The 16,501-nt window shown below is 33.7% G+C and overlaps 1 protein-coding gene across 1 annotated transcript; it reads left to right on the top strand.

Moving 5' to 3' along the window:
* Positions 1-1,809: 1,809 nt before the first annotated feature.
* LOC131148854 (protein NRT1/ PTR FAMILY 7.1) lies at positions 1,810-10,472 on the top strand. The gene is made up of 6 exons (XM_058098791.1): positions 1,810-2,360; positions 7,713-7,772; positions 8,087-8,219; positions 8,349-8,566; positions 8,650-9,209; positions 9,329-10,472. The coding sequence occupies exons 2-6, from the start codon at positions 7,725-7,727 to the stop codon at positions 10,176-10,178; spliced, it is 1,809 nt and encodes a 602-aa protein (XP_057954774.1). The 5' UTR covers positions 1,810-2,360; positions 7,713-7,724; the 3' UTR covers positions 10,179-10,472.
* Positions 10,473-16,501: the final 6,029 nt, after the last annotated feature.

Here is a 16,501-nt window from a genome sequence, read left to right on the forward strand (position 1 = left end):
CCATGTTGCAAAGCATCAATGGGTGCAAAGGCATACAGGAGCTTGACTAACTACGCTGGCGATGATACCATTTCGTCCAAAGGGTTTGGCGAAGAGGGAAATAGTGAAAAGTCTTTCAAGAAAGGTAAACCAAAGGATTTGTAGTTATACTTAACACCACTAAACTACTTGTATTTATTTTTTCAATTGGATCGAAGGAAGATTGACTCTCTAGTGTAAAGGCAGAATGGAGTTTGGATGCAAGACCTACTTGCAAACATTGGTGAGAATACAATGCTCCGAAAACCTAAGGATTCCTCCGCAAGGTTGGCAAGTTGAAAAAGATGGGTTGAATCAAAATAATTTTTTAAAAATTTAATTTAAAGATTATTTAATATGCATGTTTTATATGAACATACTTATATGCTCAACCACCAATGAAAAAAAAAAAAAAAAAAGAGAGCAAATTAAAGGAATGACAGCTTTTTATATGTCATTACCTTTATATGTTTAGAAATTTTCACTAAACATCTTCGGATTTGGTGCCGCACCATGATCTCCAATGAAGCGTGATAGTGGCAGGACTTCCCGATTATAAAAAAAAAAAAGGTAATTGAAAAGGGAAAGTATATTAAAAATGACATCATTTAGTTATATTTTTGAGAAAAAGTGTATCTTGAAATTTATGACATATTTAATTGGCTACTGATAATACGTGTACATTGATAATATTTGTTGACGAAATTCATAACGATATGTAAAGGAATATAAAGTACAATAAGGTGCCGTGGGGCGACCAACTTTCCTTTTTAAACAAGTGGTATAACTAATTCTAAAAGTTTTTTTCTATTTATACTTTTAATTTAATGTTTTAATTCTTAAATTTATAATAAAATTTTATGACTTTTTGAATTTTAATATTTGAAACCTTATATTTTAATTTAATTTTATTGTAATTTTATTTGTTTTTATTTTTAAAAAGATAAAGGTAATATAAGTAAAAAAGATTTCTTGGTTAGACTAGCAAGACACTTAAATAATCAAGATAAAAAGAAGCCGTAAATCGAACTATTCGATTTCATGAAGATTGCTTAAGCAACAGAAAAGAGAAATTAAGTGTAAGTTAGTCAACTTATAAAGTCATTTTATTAAATTTACTGGTCTAAATTTGAGGTATATAAATATGATAAACTAAGATATATATAAATATGATAAACTAAAGCATTAATATTTGAATCTAATTAGAGAAAAAAAATATATCGGGCATCGACTTATAGTAACTCATAATGAAGTAACTATTACAGGTATATAAATTAAATTAGGTTATAAAAAAATATAAATAAAAATTTAAAAATAAATAAGGACATATATTACACGAGAAAGAGCATTTATACATTTATATTAATTAAAATGAACGGCTTACCCAATGTGGGAATTTCCATTTGATCAAATCTTTTTTTTAGCATATCTTTATAGATTTTTTAAGATATATAAATACAAAAACTAATATCTATGTCTTTTTAAATATCGTAAGACAAAAATAGGGTAAAAATTAATTGTTTATATATAAAATTAAATTAAATTCTTAAACTGACGTTTATTTATTTATTTTATGAAAGATAATTTTAGCTGTAAAATTAATGGTGTGAATCATAAAATTTTAATTTTGATGTGTCGCTTTATTTGTATCCATCGGATCACATCTCAACAAGAGATTCAAATCGAGTCCAACGGACAGCATGCGTCCAAGGCATGACAACCCAATGCGGACGCACGTGGACGTTCACAGCAGGAAATCAAAACAGAAAGGAAGCTAGGGTCGTTGTTCGTGAGATATGGTCTCGGTTCATGCGGAGAAAGCGTGGGAGCTTTCCAAGGGAAGTTGTTATGTAACAGCTTCACACATCCATCCCTTCACCTTCTTAAATCTCTCTCTCTCTCTCTCTCCCCCTCATCGGTCCATCCACCATTGTTACTGATGATCTCTCTCTCTTTCTCTCTCTCTCTCTCACACACACACACTCTCTCTCTCTCTCTCTCTCTCTGCGAGAAATTTTGAAGAAGGAAGAGTGGTCCTCAGAGGCTCTGTTTGGATTGAGAATGTGCATAAGCAATAAGAAAAAGCAGCAGGAGAAGAGGGTTTTGTAATTAAGCGGCTTTTCCCGTCGGGGGTTATAATCGGAGATAAGTAATTTTTCACCATAAATGACAATAGCGTTCACCGGCGGGTTCTTCAGTAACGGGGCGAGCACACGATTGATTTCCCAGAGGCGGCTCACGTCGCCGCCGCCGGTGCTCATCGACACCCGTTCTTCGCCGTCGCCGGAGTCAGGTTCGGTGACGGAGCTCATTGTTTTGTCCGTCACCAAGTTCCGTAAAAGGTCCGTTAACTTCACTCTCCTAATAAATAATGAATAATTCATGATTTTTGAAATTAAATTTATATAATTTTTTTTTTTGGTGAAATATATACTTGCAGTTTTTTTCCCTATTTATTTATTTAGGGTTTCAGTGATGGACGCTTATGTTAATTTGTAATAGCAAAAGCTGCATGCAACGTATGTGAATATTTCTTTTTCTTTTCTTCATAATGATATAGAAAATGTAATTATTAGTTATTTTATATTTTTAAAATGTAAAACGGTTTATTAACTCGAAAGAAGTTATTAAAATGGTTCAATCGTGAAAATCTCAATATTTGAAAATAGCATGAGTGAATACTATTATAATGTAGTTGATCAAACTAAATGTCATAAAGAAGTAGAAGATATTTTCTAGCATGAGCATGTGTGAGAGAGATGGAAATGAACTTCTTTCATAATATAATATTAAAAATAAATTAATTCTCATAATCGAGACAACTCTTATGAAAAATTGACCGTTCATGAATCATGTAGTTGACGTATCTTATTTTTGTAAAACTTAAACTAAATTGAATGTTAGATTTTTTTATTTTATTTTTATAACCTAGGGACTCTAGGCACTATCGTGCCATCTTAGACACTATGGTGCGACACCAAACTCGGAAGGGTGAAAGCCATCTATCTATTAATGCACCCCTGATAATTCATCGGCGTAATGTCTTAAGGGAAAATCAAACCTGTGACCTTAGAGTCACCAAAGTAATAAGTCGTCCTTACCACTTGAGTTGGCCCTACTGGACGAATGTCAAACATTTTAGAATATTGAAAATAACAGAAGTGTGACGACAACTTGAATGAGTTAACTTATATTTAGAGTTCGTCAACTAAATGAGTTAAGGTTGAGCTAAATCATAAGTTGGGTTATAAGGCTCTCGAATTTGGCTCTATTAGCTCGCTTAAGTAGCTCACAAGCTTTCTCCTTAAGAGTTCGGGAGGAGGCTCAATAATTAGGCTCATAAGCTAACTTGACAAATAAGCTTGGTGTTAGGTAGTAAACATATTTGATTTTTAAAATTTAAAGCATATTTTTCTTAGATTATCTTTATCATATATTTTAAAATTATTTTACTTTATTTTTACAATGCAAAAATACAATTAAATTTTTTTTAAAAAGCTAATAAAACATTCCCAAGCTTGAAACCAAACTTTTGAACTATACACGAGATCAACTTGTTTATTATTAAATAAGCTCAGATCAAATCGAGTTTGAGTTATACTGATGCTACAATTTGAGTTCAAACTCAACTATTTAAGCTTCATTATAGCTTGAGCTCCGATTGAAACATTTGAGCTTGAGCGGATAAGTCAAGCTAGGCTAATCTAGCCCTGTGAGCCGTCTAACTAAACAAAAGAGAAGTTTCTACACTAATGTTATGTTTGGGAACATGGATATTCGAATCTTGAATTTAGATTTGGATAAATTTCAATACAATTTTATATTATATCTTATCAAAATTCAATACAAATTCAAATTCAAGACCTCTCCAAATATATAATAAGCCCATTTTTTTATGGTTCTCATAATTCATAAGTGAAGGAAGAGAAAATAGGAGAATTCGCATTTTATACATAATCTGATCTCTGAAGTTCTCAAACAAATTAAAAACCAATCTAATGAATTTGATGGTTCAAAGTACATGCAATTGACATGCCATCCTGCATTATAGTTTGATTGGGATATCGGTGTAGATAACTATTTTGTATTGTTGAAAATTTATCTTTTTGTTCCTATGAAATTAATCAATCAAGTTCGTAAATCATAATATAAGCATTCTTACTTATTAAAATTAACGTTTATGTCTAGTTTCACATATTTGGTTATGTAATTCTTTTACAGCTCATTTGGAACGTGAAAAATATTAGAAAAAAGAAAGAATTTTTTTTTTTAAAATAACTTTTTAATGTTTTGGTAATCAAAGAAAGTGAGAAAGAAAATAGAAAATATACTAAATTAACAAAAAGTTGATTTACAAACTATTTGCAGTTGATTTTTCTTAATTTTTAGTTATACTATTTAGATTTTTTTATTTTTAATAACATTTAATATAGAGAGAAAATATAATAAATTTTTTTTTTTGTTTTCTTTTCCTTTCTCTAAACAAAATCCTTAAATCATGTTTGGATCAAGAATTTCGGTCAAGTAAAAGAAAGAAAAGGAGAATAAAAAGGAAATGCATTTTCATTGTACTTCCTCTCTTTAGTAACTAATATTAAAAATAAAAAATTTGTTCTAATATGATTAAAAAATAAAAAAAATAAAATACTAATTAGATGTAAAGTCAAAACTCTATTTATTGATTTGCTATTTATTTTATTTTTCTTCCTACTTTCTCGCATTTTTTAAGCTCCAAAGAAGTTTTAATTGAACCCTTGAGTCAAGATTAGGGCGGTGTTTGGTATTTGGGAATTAGCTCAAAATAGTTAATTTCCATTCTTAACATTTGTTTTACAATAATTTCATTTCATTTCCCATTCCGTGCTAGAATGAGATTCCTCATTTTGCTTACATTTTGATTCCTGACTCTTACTCCAGAATTAAATCCTAATTCTTAAAAACACAGTATTTGTTATAATATGATAATTTATATTAATATAATATATATTACATAGATTTTAAAAACAATATTAATATTATTATATCATTATTAACATTTAAAATATTATTATATATATTAATATAAATATTAAACTATCATTAATAGTAATTTTATTATATATAATATTATTATAATATATATAAATTAAATAAAAAATATTAAATGTTAAAATATTATTATATATTTGTGGTATGATTTTTTATTTATTATATTATTATTTATAATCTCAAAAATAAAATAAATCAAAATATTAATTATTATCTTCAATTATAATAATAAAATCTAGTAATGCTATAATATAGAATATATATTACTATTGTCTATTAGATATACACAGGCACATATATGGTATAATGTAATAATATATATATATATATATATATATATATATAATAAAACATATATTATCTAAATCTAGAAAACAATATTAATATTATGACACCATTAAATATAAATATATAATAATATTTTTAATATAAAATATTTTAAGCATTATTATTATTATTGATAACTCGTCAACTCCTGCCACCATCACACCTCATTGGACATCATGCATGATGTGACATCAAACGTGGGAGATCTTTAGCAGACCCCACCACCAATATCTCGGTAAATCTTGAATCTATTCTCAGGGGTAGCAGAGCTCGATCCCTCGACCATGCGGTAGACAAGACCCTTACCTTACCACTTGAGCAACCCCAAGAGTTTATTATTAATATTTATATTATATATAATAACACAAAAAGTAATAGAATGATATTCAATTATAGAATATTACGACATAATTTTGGTATGATTATTTAATTTTTATGTTATTACATATAACCTTAAAATAAGATACAATATTAATTTTTAATAAAAATATATAATGGTAACTTTAAATAATGATATAATATACAAAAAAAAATACTTTGTATAACAAAAATAATGCTGCGGTGGTTGTTTATTATATTATTATTTTATATTAGATAATAAATTATGTTACGGTGTTATAAGGTATGGGATTTTTATTTACATTTAAGAAATTACATATTAAAATATAGTACTTATAAAATATAAGATAAAATAGAATATTAATAATATAGTTAAAACAAAATAATAATTATAAAAAAATATGATAAAATATAATATGCAAATTATTATCAAGTATATGATTGTTAAAATGATTTTATTATAAAAAAAATATTTATTATATAGCTTAAAAAATAATGTTATATAAAAATTATATATTTTTAATATTATTATCTCATATTAAATTAATTAAATATATTTTTTATATTATAATAACTTAATTGTTAAATTAGACTCATTTCTAATTCCAATGTCTATATATATATACTAAACATTATAACATAATTTCAATTTCAATTATGTGTGGAACAAAATATGAGAAAGGAATGTGACATTCAGTATTTGATTATAGTGAATTCCTCCTATTCCAATTATGAGCCAAACGCTGCCTAAGATGCACTAAAAAGAGAACTTCATCAAATTTTAATGGATGACAGCACCATAATGACCGCATCAGAGGATTATGCTGAAATCATTATAGCTAGCAGATTTTCGTTTTCACTTTTTAAGATTTTCATTTTTCTTTTTTCATTTTTCCCCTTTTCTGGGTAGGATTAATGGTAGCATTTGAGAGAGGAACAAAGAATAGAAACTTCCTTGCCATTTGCTTTTGAGTTCAAGGATAAGTTCATTTCAAGTTTTTCCAAAATCAATGGAGTTCAATACAGAACTCAATACACATATAATAGAAATACTCATTCAGTTTTCTCTCCTTAGTCAAATTTTGCCTATCTGATCCTTCCCGAAGCACTATTTGCATCTGTTCATTGTGGATGGAGATGCAATAATATAGTGTTGCACTCAATTCATGTATGAAATGAGAATGCATTAAACCAATAAACCCAAAGTGAAAACACCAGTAAATTGAGAACAGAACTTATCAGAAAGAGCAAATGCTCATTCAAATTACAGCACTTCACAGAGAAAAGATGACGTCGTTTTCAGAAGGTCTTAATGTTCCACTCAAGAAAAATTTCTTAGAATAAAAGACCCATTCGTTGGCTCAGAGCCACTTACTCTCCTTCTCTTCCTTCCACCAATATTTTCTCTCTTTTCTCCTAATGTCTTTTGTTTCTGTTATCAATGATCATAACACTGTTTGAAATTGACCCTCTCTCTCTCTCTCTCTCTCTGCATGTGTGTGTTTATTTTTCTATATATTCTCCTCTGTGTCATTCCTTTTTTCTCAGTATTCTCCTTATCAACTTCTCCTGCTACATGCATTTTCCTTAGCTTCTCTAATCTCCAGCATTGCCATCATCATCATCTTCTTCTTCTTTTTGATTACTCTTGAGTGAGTTCTACTCTTCATAATAATTAGTATGCAAGCACTCTGAATTTCCCACTTGTTATTTTATTTTTATTTTTTTCCTGCTTTAAGTGCTTCAGCCAGTTGATTTAGTTACTTTAATGATGATGGCACGTTTTGTTCATCCTTCTCCTTAATTTGTCTTTCCATGGTGACTATGTCACGATCAAAACAGCAAATAAAAATTTACGAAACTATTTCTATTTGTTTTAGTTTTAAGTTCTCTGTTAAGGTTTGAAATTATGACATATACCTTTTGTTAGTTTATTACTAGAATTTTTAGTTGTTTTACTCATTTATTTGTAACTGCTAATTCGGTTTGTTGTTCTGCAGAAAAGAGCTTCAATGGCCACAATGGACTTGCCTAAGTCTACCAATGATGTTGTACTAAAGGTTAGTACATACTGCTTATTAATGCAAAGATTCACTGCACCCGTTAGAATCCCACATGGAAAACTTCCTACTCTTGGCGAATTAAAGTTCTTTTATACTCAAAAGAAAAAAAAATTATGTTCTCAATTTGTCCACAAGTAAATGAACATATAGATTAAACAATTTTCACGGGTACAACTGTCAATGTTGGAATTACTACATAACTTTATTCATCACCTACTAGGTTCGATTCAACTTGTGCAATATTTGCAATATTTTTGTCCATTTAGTTTTGGGTTGTCTCAAACTCTCTTTTGCAAATGAATTTTCAACAGGTGAGAGAAGGAAATAGTAGCGAATTAGAAGCTGTCGACAGAGACTACAAGGAAAATGGGCAGGAGATTCTTTCTCTTGAGGGCAATGATTCCAAGAAGAGAGGAGGGTGGAAATTAGCAATTCTCTTGTTAGGTACCCAAAAAATCACCGATAATCTGTTCTTTCACTGTAAAAGTTTAAACATATATATTTTTTATAAACTGGTTTTCGTTTCCTGCATTGACCTTAATTTTTCCTTTCCTTCTTCTTCCGATGGCACAGCGAATCAGGGCCTAGCAACACTGGCTTTTTTCGGTGTTGGAGTAAACTTGGTATTGTTTTTAACCAGAGTTCTTGATCAAGATAATGCCAGTGCTGCTAATAATGTTAGCAAGTGGACTGGGACTGTTTATATGTGTTCATTGATTGGTGCATTCCTCAGCGATTCGTACTGGGGCCGATACTTGACCTGTGCCATCTTTCAGTTGGTTCTTGTACTGGTATTTGCAACCGCAGCCCTGATTATTCTTATTACTTCCAAATCTAAGTTTCATCTTGCTAACAATTTATTTTCCTTCACCAGGGTTTGGTGCTATTGTCACTATCATCTTGGTTCTTCTTGATCAAGCCCAACGGTTGCGGTGATGGAGAAGTAATTTGCGAGCCGACTTCTTCCATTGGTATTGTCATTTTCTACTTATCAATATACTTGGTAGCCTTTGGATACGGTGGCCACCAGCCAACACTAGCCACCTTTGGAGCAGACCAATTCAATGAGAGGATCCCTAAGGATAGGACTTCAAAGGCAGCATTCTTCTCTTATTTTTACTTCGCACTTAATCTTGGATCTCTCTTCTCGAACACCATTTTAGTTTATTATGAAGATTCGGGTAAATGGACGCTAGGCTTTTGGTTGTCAACTGGTTCTGCTATTATAGCCCTGCTGTCATTTCTAATGGGAACACCGGGATATCGGTATATAAAACCTCATGGCAACCCTTTGCCAAGAGTTGCTCAAGTATTTATAGCTGCAGCTAAGAAATGGGACGTTGTTCCCGCAGATGCAACCGAATTGTATGAGGTTGAAGGATCAGAATCAGCCATTAAAGGGAGCAGGAAAATTCTTCATAGCGATGATTTTGAGTAAGTATTGAAATTTTTTATAACACCATGAAGTAATAGCTAGGCTGATACATGACACTGAACTAATATGTTGATTTATTTGTTTTATGTATTTGAATGTGCTTTCTTTTTATGATCAGGTTCTTAGACAAGGCAGCTACAATGACAGAGAAAGATGAATGTGGCACAAAGAATCCGTGGAGACTATGCACTGTAACACAAGTTGAAGAAGCCAAATGTGTTCTTAGAATGTTCCCCATATGGCTATGCACTATCATTTACTCAGTTGTGTTCACTCAGATGGCTTCACTCTTTGTGGAGCAAGGAGCTGTAATGAACTCCAACTTTGGAAACTTCCACCTCCCGGCTGCTAGCATGTCTGTATTTGACATCTGCAGTGTCCTTATCTGCACTGGAATCTACCGGAGAATTCTTGTCCCCTTGGCTGGGAGACTCAGTGGGAAGCCAAAGGGTTTAACCGAGCTTCAAAGAATGGGAATTGGGCTTGTGATAGGAATGCTAGCGATGGTTGCAGCTGGTGTCACGGAGCTCGAAAGGCTTAAAAGGGTTGTTCCCACAGAGCAGATTAGCTCTTTGAGCATCTTTTGGCAAACTCCACAGTACATTCTTGTTGGCGCATCTGAAGTTTTCATGTATGTAGGTCAGTTGGAGTTTTTTAACGGCCAAGCTCCGGATGGGATTAAAAGCTTTGGAAGCTCACTTTGCATGGCTTCAATTTCACTTGGCAATTATGTTAGTAGCATGCTGGTTAATATGGTGATGGGCATTACAGCTAAAGGTGATAACGCCGGTTGGATCCCGGAAGACCTTAATTCTGGTCACATGGACAGGTTTTACTTCCTCATCGCAATATTGACTGCTGCTGACTTTGTAATCTATTTGGTCTGTGCAAAGTGGTACAAGTGCATAAATCTTGAGGGCGATGGGAAAGAAGTTCAAATGGAAAAACAAGGGGACGAAATAATCTGAAGACTTCAACTTGGTTTCCACTACTAGAAAAAATAAAAATCATGGATCGTTTTAGTCCATTGAGTGAATTTGAACTTCTGATTTGCACTCATCGCTCTGCTGTGTATTTTCCCCGATGGTGCTGTATTTCTGTTATCATGGAATAATCTCAATGGAATAATTAGGATTTCCCTGTTGAGTTTGTACTTCTATTCTATTACTTCTCTTTTGAGTTTGTACTTCTATTCTATCATGTGGCAAGATATTCGTAGGCAGGATTTATTTTTCCTCTTCTCATATGAGACGTTGGCGATCTATTGCTTGTTTTTCTCCAAGACAAATTAAAAAACTCCTATGTTATATTAGAAATTCAGAAGTAATAAGCTAGAACCAAAGTTGGATGGCACAAAGTGTGAACAGTTGGGGCATGAGAACCAGTGCCCACCTTCCCCAATTGGGCAAAATGCATTACTCATGAAAGAAAAACTTGGTGAAGGTTGGTTGCCAGCAGCCACAACCTTTTCCCAAATGCGAATCGTTTGATGTCACTGGAGAACGACTCTCGCAAACATTTATGGGTCATTTTCTGGCCCCTGCAAACTTCCAAATCCTCACAACAGTGTTCTCACATCTTAGGGAACCTGCTGATTCAACACCATGCCCCAAAAGGAAGACATGGGACTCTGAAGATGAGAGCTACAGACCATTTTGCAGGAAAATTGAAAGCCCCATGATAAGGACAGTAGGAAACCCTTTCTCTTAAAAAGCATGGGCATACACCAATACCACAAGCCCAATACATTTCTCAAATCCTAATCTTTTGTATTGACCACTGAAGATAATTGTAATCATTAACCAAGTCATTTCCAGGAGAGTATGTTAGATCAGCGCTGGCGAGCCATGATAAGTAGTCTACATTACGGGGCAGATCGAAAGGTGATAGTTGTGTGAAAAAGAACTATGATAAGAAGTGGAAGAACTAGCAAGAAATTTTGGAGATAAAACTTGATTTTTATTGTTTAAGCATTCACAATTATCGTAAATTTGATATGGACTGAAACCCAAATCAGAACTCTCCAAATGTTTCATTTTTTTTTTTTCAAATGATAGGCATGATGAGAAATGAGACTACATTGTAAAGTTGACTTGGAGATATCCTTGATTGTAATGTATCCAGCCATTTCGCAAGCCTTTCAGCTGCTGTTTTTGATTCTTCTGTAATTTTTAGCCCATACTGGACTCCGAAAAAAAAAAAAGAAAAAAGAAAAACAAAGACGGGGTAGCGCTATGAGGGTCTATGAAGTTTCTTATCAGTTGACTGGACAGGAAAGCAGTGGGGCATTCAAATTTGAAAATAGACTTCCCGGAGCTTTGTCACCGTTGCAATCAGTTGCAACAGTGGGGCATTCAAATTTGAAAATGAAAGGGAATAAACAAGCACTAGGAAAATTCCATAATATAAAACTTGTGAGAAACAAGATAGAGACAAGCACACGCCAAAGAAAATAATCACATGCACACACAAGACAATATTTACGTGGTTTGACAATTTTATTTACATCCACAGAGTTGTAAAGATTTCACTATTATCAGGAAAGTATACATGCTGCAGCAATTACAGTTTCTCTCACTCTCACCAAGGAAGAAACAACGTGCACATACCTTAAACACCAAAGCGAACACCTTTGGATCGTGCACACAAGAGTCTCGCACTCTCTCCACACTGCTACACCACTCTACGCCGCTCTCTACACATAGACGAACAATAGAAATATATATCTTAGAGTTACAAGATCATAACTTTCGAAATAAGAAAGTTTTGCCGAAATCTCGCACAGATGATCGTCGCCGTCGACCTACTTGCACCCCTGTTCCCTATGGCCGCGACTTGGTCGAGCCTCATAGGAAATCAGGAATCTTGAACTTCAACATCCTTGACTTAGTTGCACCATTAAGTCTTTCTGGTCGAGATGATGATCGAGCCTCTCAAGATTTCGTCCTTTAGGATATCTCAAAATCTCGACTTGGTCTGCCTTCAGGGTCTTCCTAGTCGAGCACTTGGGCGAGACTTTCAGTATTTCTGGCCAGGCCTGGGCCAGCCCAGGCCTTCGCTCCATGGATTAAACATAATTAGGCTCCAAAAAGCCCAACAAATCTCCCACTTGGAGACTATTTCAATCACCAACATCAACCGCAATGCTCCGAAAGAATAATCCCTCATCTCTGCAACTCATCCTCCTGTCCTCAAGTTAGAAGACCAACTAAAGCTGCACACAGCTTTAGCTTCTCAATAGTGACACCCTTAGTCAACATGTCTGTCGGGTTCTTAGATCCACAAATCTTTTGAAGTATTACCAGCTTATCTTCAACAAGGTAATGGATAAAGTAGTATTTTGTCTATATATGCTTCGATTTTGAATGAAAAGCCGAATTTTTAGCAAAAAAGATTGTACTCTGACTGTCGCTGTGTAGCATGCCCATCATCTGCTTCTTACCCAATTCATCCAGGAAACCATGTAGCCAAATCATTTCCTTTCCAACTTCAATTTCGGCAACATACTCAACTTCTGTAGTAGACAAAGTAACAATCTTTTGCATATTTGAAGCCCAAGATATAGCTGTACCACCTAGAGTAAATACAAACCCAGTAGTACTCTTTCTACTATCATTATCACCAGCAAAATCAGCGTCTACATAACCCTGCAGTTTCAAACTTGCACCTGTGAAGCAAAGACATGTATTTGATGAACCCCTCAGATATCTCATAATCTACTTGACTGCCTCCCAATGCTGCTTTCCTGGCCTACTCATGAAACTGCTCACAACTCCCACTACATGTGCAATGTCTGGCCTTGTACACACCATAACATACATCGAGCTGCCAATAGTTGAGATATAGGGCACCTTGCTCATATAGTCCCTTTCTTCTTCTGTCTTCAGTGACTGTTCTTTACTTAGTTTGAAATGACTACCCAAGGGTGTGCTCACTGGTTTAGCTTCATTCATGTTGAACCTGCTGAGAATTTTCTTCACATATTCTGACTGTGAAATCTTCAATGTACCATTAGTCTTGTCTCTAATGATTCTCATTCCAAAGATTTGCTTTACAGCTCTCAAATCCTTCATTGCAAATTGTTTTGACAATTGCTTCTTCAAATTATTAATCTCCTCAATGCTAGACCCTACAATGAGCATATCATCTACATATAGCAGTAGAATGATGTTGACTCTATGAGTCTAATCCCGTTTTGATTATGACAAAACCAATTTTTCTCACCTATGCACTGAATCTCTTGAACAAGTTCATCCTAAGCATGCATTGTTGGTAGGAACTCAAGGAAGCCATACGGACCATAAAGTTCAAACTTTATATGACTTTTGAAGAAGCAAAGGGAATGAAGACTCTTTTATTTTTGTAATAGCATTCAATTCATTTGAGTTTGTAATATAATATGGTCTGTAATAATTGCATAACATGCATGATAGGTTTAATGCTCAAGACCATGGAATGACCTTAGGGCGGTCGACCGACGCCAGGTTTTTAGGACTAACTCAAAAGACCTTAGAACGACCTTAGGTCCTTGCACACACACTTAACACAGTCCTCAACATAGTATATATTATCAAAGGAATTAAGTGGCTTAAGTCTAAACTTAAAGGGTAAAAATTGTGAGGTTTCGGGCGACCAAACCCCTAGTGTTCAAAACACTTCGGGCAACCAAACCTTTGACTAGTTAGAACGTTGACTTGGTTTTGGGTGACCGAACCATTTTGACTATAGCATTCACAGGTGACCGAACCATTACTCTAAATTTTCCCACCAACTCAACAGCCCCAACCTCACGTTCAAAATAGCCTTGAGGGATTGAACACATGAGTTCGGCATACTGAACTTTAGACCGGGCAACCAAACTGCGATTTTTTGGAAAATTGTCTTAGTTCAGCAAACCAAACTTATTTTTAGGCACCCGAACTTCAAATTTGCCTTTTCTTGTTGTGAGTGTTTGGGTGACCAAACGGTTACTTTTTGAGGAGAAACTATTTATATCTTCTTATTTGCCTCAATTAGCAATAGATTAGCAAATAAATTAGCACAATATTCTCTCAATTTCTTACACTTCTATTTGCTCATACCCCACCATTTTTCAAGCAAAAATTATTCATACTCTCTTACACCTTATTTGCAAAATCATTTTTAACAAAAAGAGCTCTTCTTTATTGTTCCCCTAACTTGCAAATCAATTGCAAAGTGTAGAGAGATTTGATTAAGTTATTGTGCATTACTTCATATCATTTCCTTGGCAGAAACTCTCACATATTCATACTTTCTTGAAAATCTATTTTTGAGAGTTTTTGCTTGTTTAATCTTTCTCATAATATTTCATATATAAATATTTGATTAGGAAGATTTTGTTTTTGGCTTGCTAGTCTTGACATTCAAATTACAAGACTTGAAAGCTTGCATATAATCTTTGATATTGTTTTTGCAAGCTTCAATCCAAAATATCTATTATGCTTTACATTTAGAATATCCTTGAGATATTTGATTTGGATTGTGTTAAACTTCCTTTGATTATTTGTGTGTTGAATATCTTATTTTGAATCAAAGTTTGAACTCTCACATATACATACACTCTCACATCTAAGAGAGTTTACATATTGGATCTCACTTGAGCATTAAATTCATATTATCTATGAGTGCATATTTATCTAGACTGTATTGTAGTACATATATGCTTGTGTAGAAGCGCTTAAAATTGTATGCAAAATTTCATATTCATTGATTATATTCCTGGCGTGGCCTAAGGGGGCAGTAATCCAGTCCGGAAGGATTGTTTGGAAAGGTTGCGGTTAGCCCTGTGCTAATTGACCTAGTTGTATTTAGGTGTTAAGTGAGCCCATAGTGTAATCCTTATACTGGTGAGCCAAGGCGGGGACATAGGTAGAATTGGCCAAACCCCGATATCGTATTCGGTGTCACTTTTACATTTCCTGCATTATATTATACTTTGTGCGTGATTTAATTTCCCTGCTGAATATATTGCATATCTGATTGACACTACATTGTATCTGGTTGAGAAATATTGAAATTGTGGTGCATGTACTGAAAATTGTTTAATATATCGTATCTACAATTTTATATATACTTGGACTGCTCCTAGGTTGCATTATACTGTTGCTAGATTAGTTTAACCTAGGAGAAAATTTTTTAAATCTTCAATTCACCCCACCTCTTGGGATTGCACCAAAGTTAACAAATGATGTAAGAATTGCCAAAGAACTTAACATAGTAATAGTGATGATCTTCACATCTCTTAAACTCAATTTTATGTATAAAATTGTCAAATTTCTTATGCCACTGTCTTGGAGCTTGTTTTAGACCATACGAGCTCTTTCTCAGTTTGCAGGACTAAATTCTCTTGTCCTTGTACAATGAACCCTTCTGGCTGAATCATGTAGATGTCTCCCTCCAAGTCACCATGAAGGAATGTCGTTTTCACATCTAACTGCTCAAGATGTAGATTTTTAGTAGCCACCATTCCCAGTACCAGTTTAATTGTAGACATCTTCACAACTGGAGAAAATATTTTTGTGAAGTCAATGCCCTCCTTCTGCTGAAACCCTTTGACAACTAATCTGGTTTTGTAGCGCTTGCTACCATCATGGTCATTCTTTATTCTGTATGCCCACTTGTAGTGCAAAGCCTTCTTCCCTATTGGCAATTCAGTTAGTTCCCATGCCTGGTTCCCCAACAAGGAATCCATCTCATCCTTCATAGCTAACTCCTATTTGTTTGAATTTTCATCTTGCAAGACTTCATTATAATACTCTGGCTCACCACCATCAGTTAATAGGAGATAATTTAGAGCAGGTGAATAATGTTGTGGAAGTCTAATGGTCCTAGAAGATGTACGGACCGCAGCTACAGGTGTATTCTGATCTACCTGTGATTCTACATTCTCCTTATCCTCTTCACCCCTTTCCTGGATAATACTTTCAATCAACTCATCTAAGTTGACAAACTCAAATTTCTTCTGATCTATCTCAATGACATCTGGCATTGTAGTTGACCTATCCTTGTACATCACCTGTTCGTTAAATATCACATTTCTACTTCTGATGATTTTCTTATTTTGTTCATCCCAAAATCTATAGCCGAATTTCTCATCACGATAACCAATGAAGAAACATATTTTAGACTTTGCATCAAGTTTGCTACGAGCATCAGAATCAATATAGACATAAGAAACACAACTAAAAATTTTTAAATGAGAAAACTTTACCTCTTTATCGCTCCAAACCTCTTTAGGAAGTCTGAAATTCATGGGAACCGAAGGTCCTCG

This window comes from Malania oleifera, chromosome 2 (assembly GCF_029873635.1).
Source record: "Malania oleifera isolate guangnan ecotype guangnan chromosome 2, ASM2987363v1, whole genome shotgun sequence".
NCBI classification, from domain to species: Eukaryota; Viridiplantae; Streptophyta; class Magnoliopsida; order Santalales; family Ximeniaceae; genus Malania; species Malania oleifera.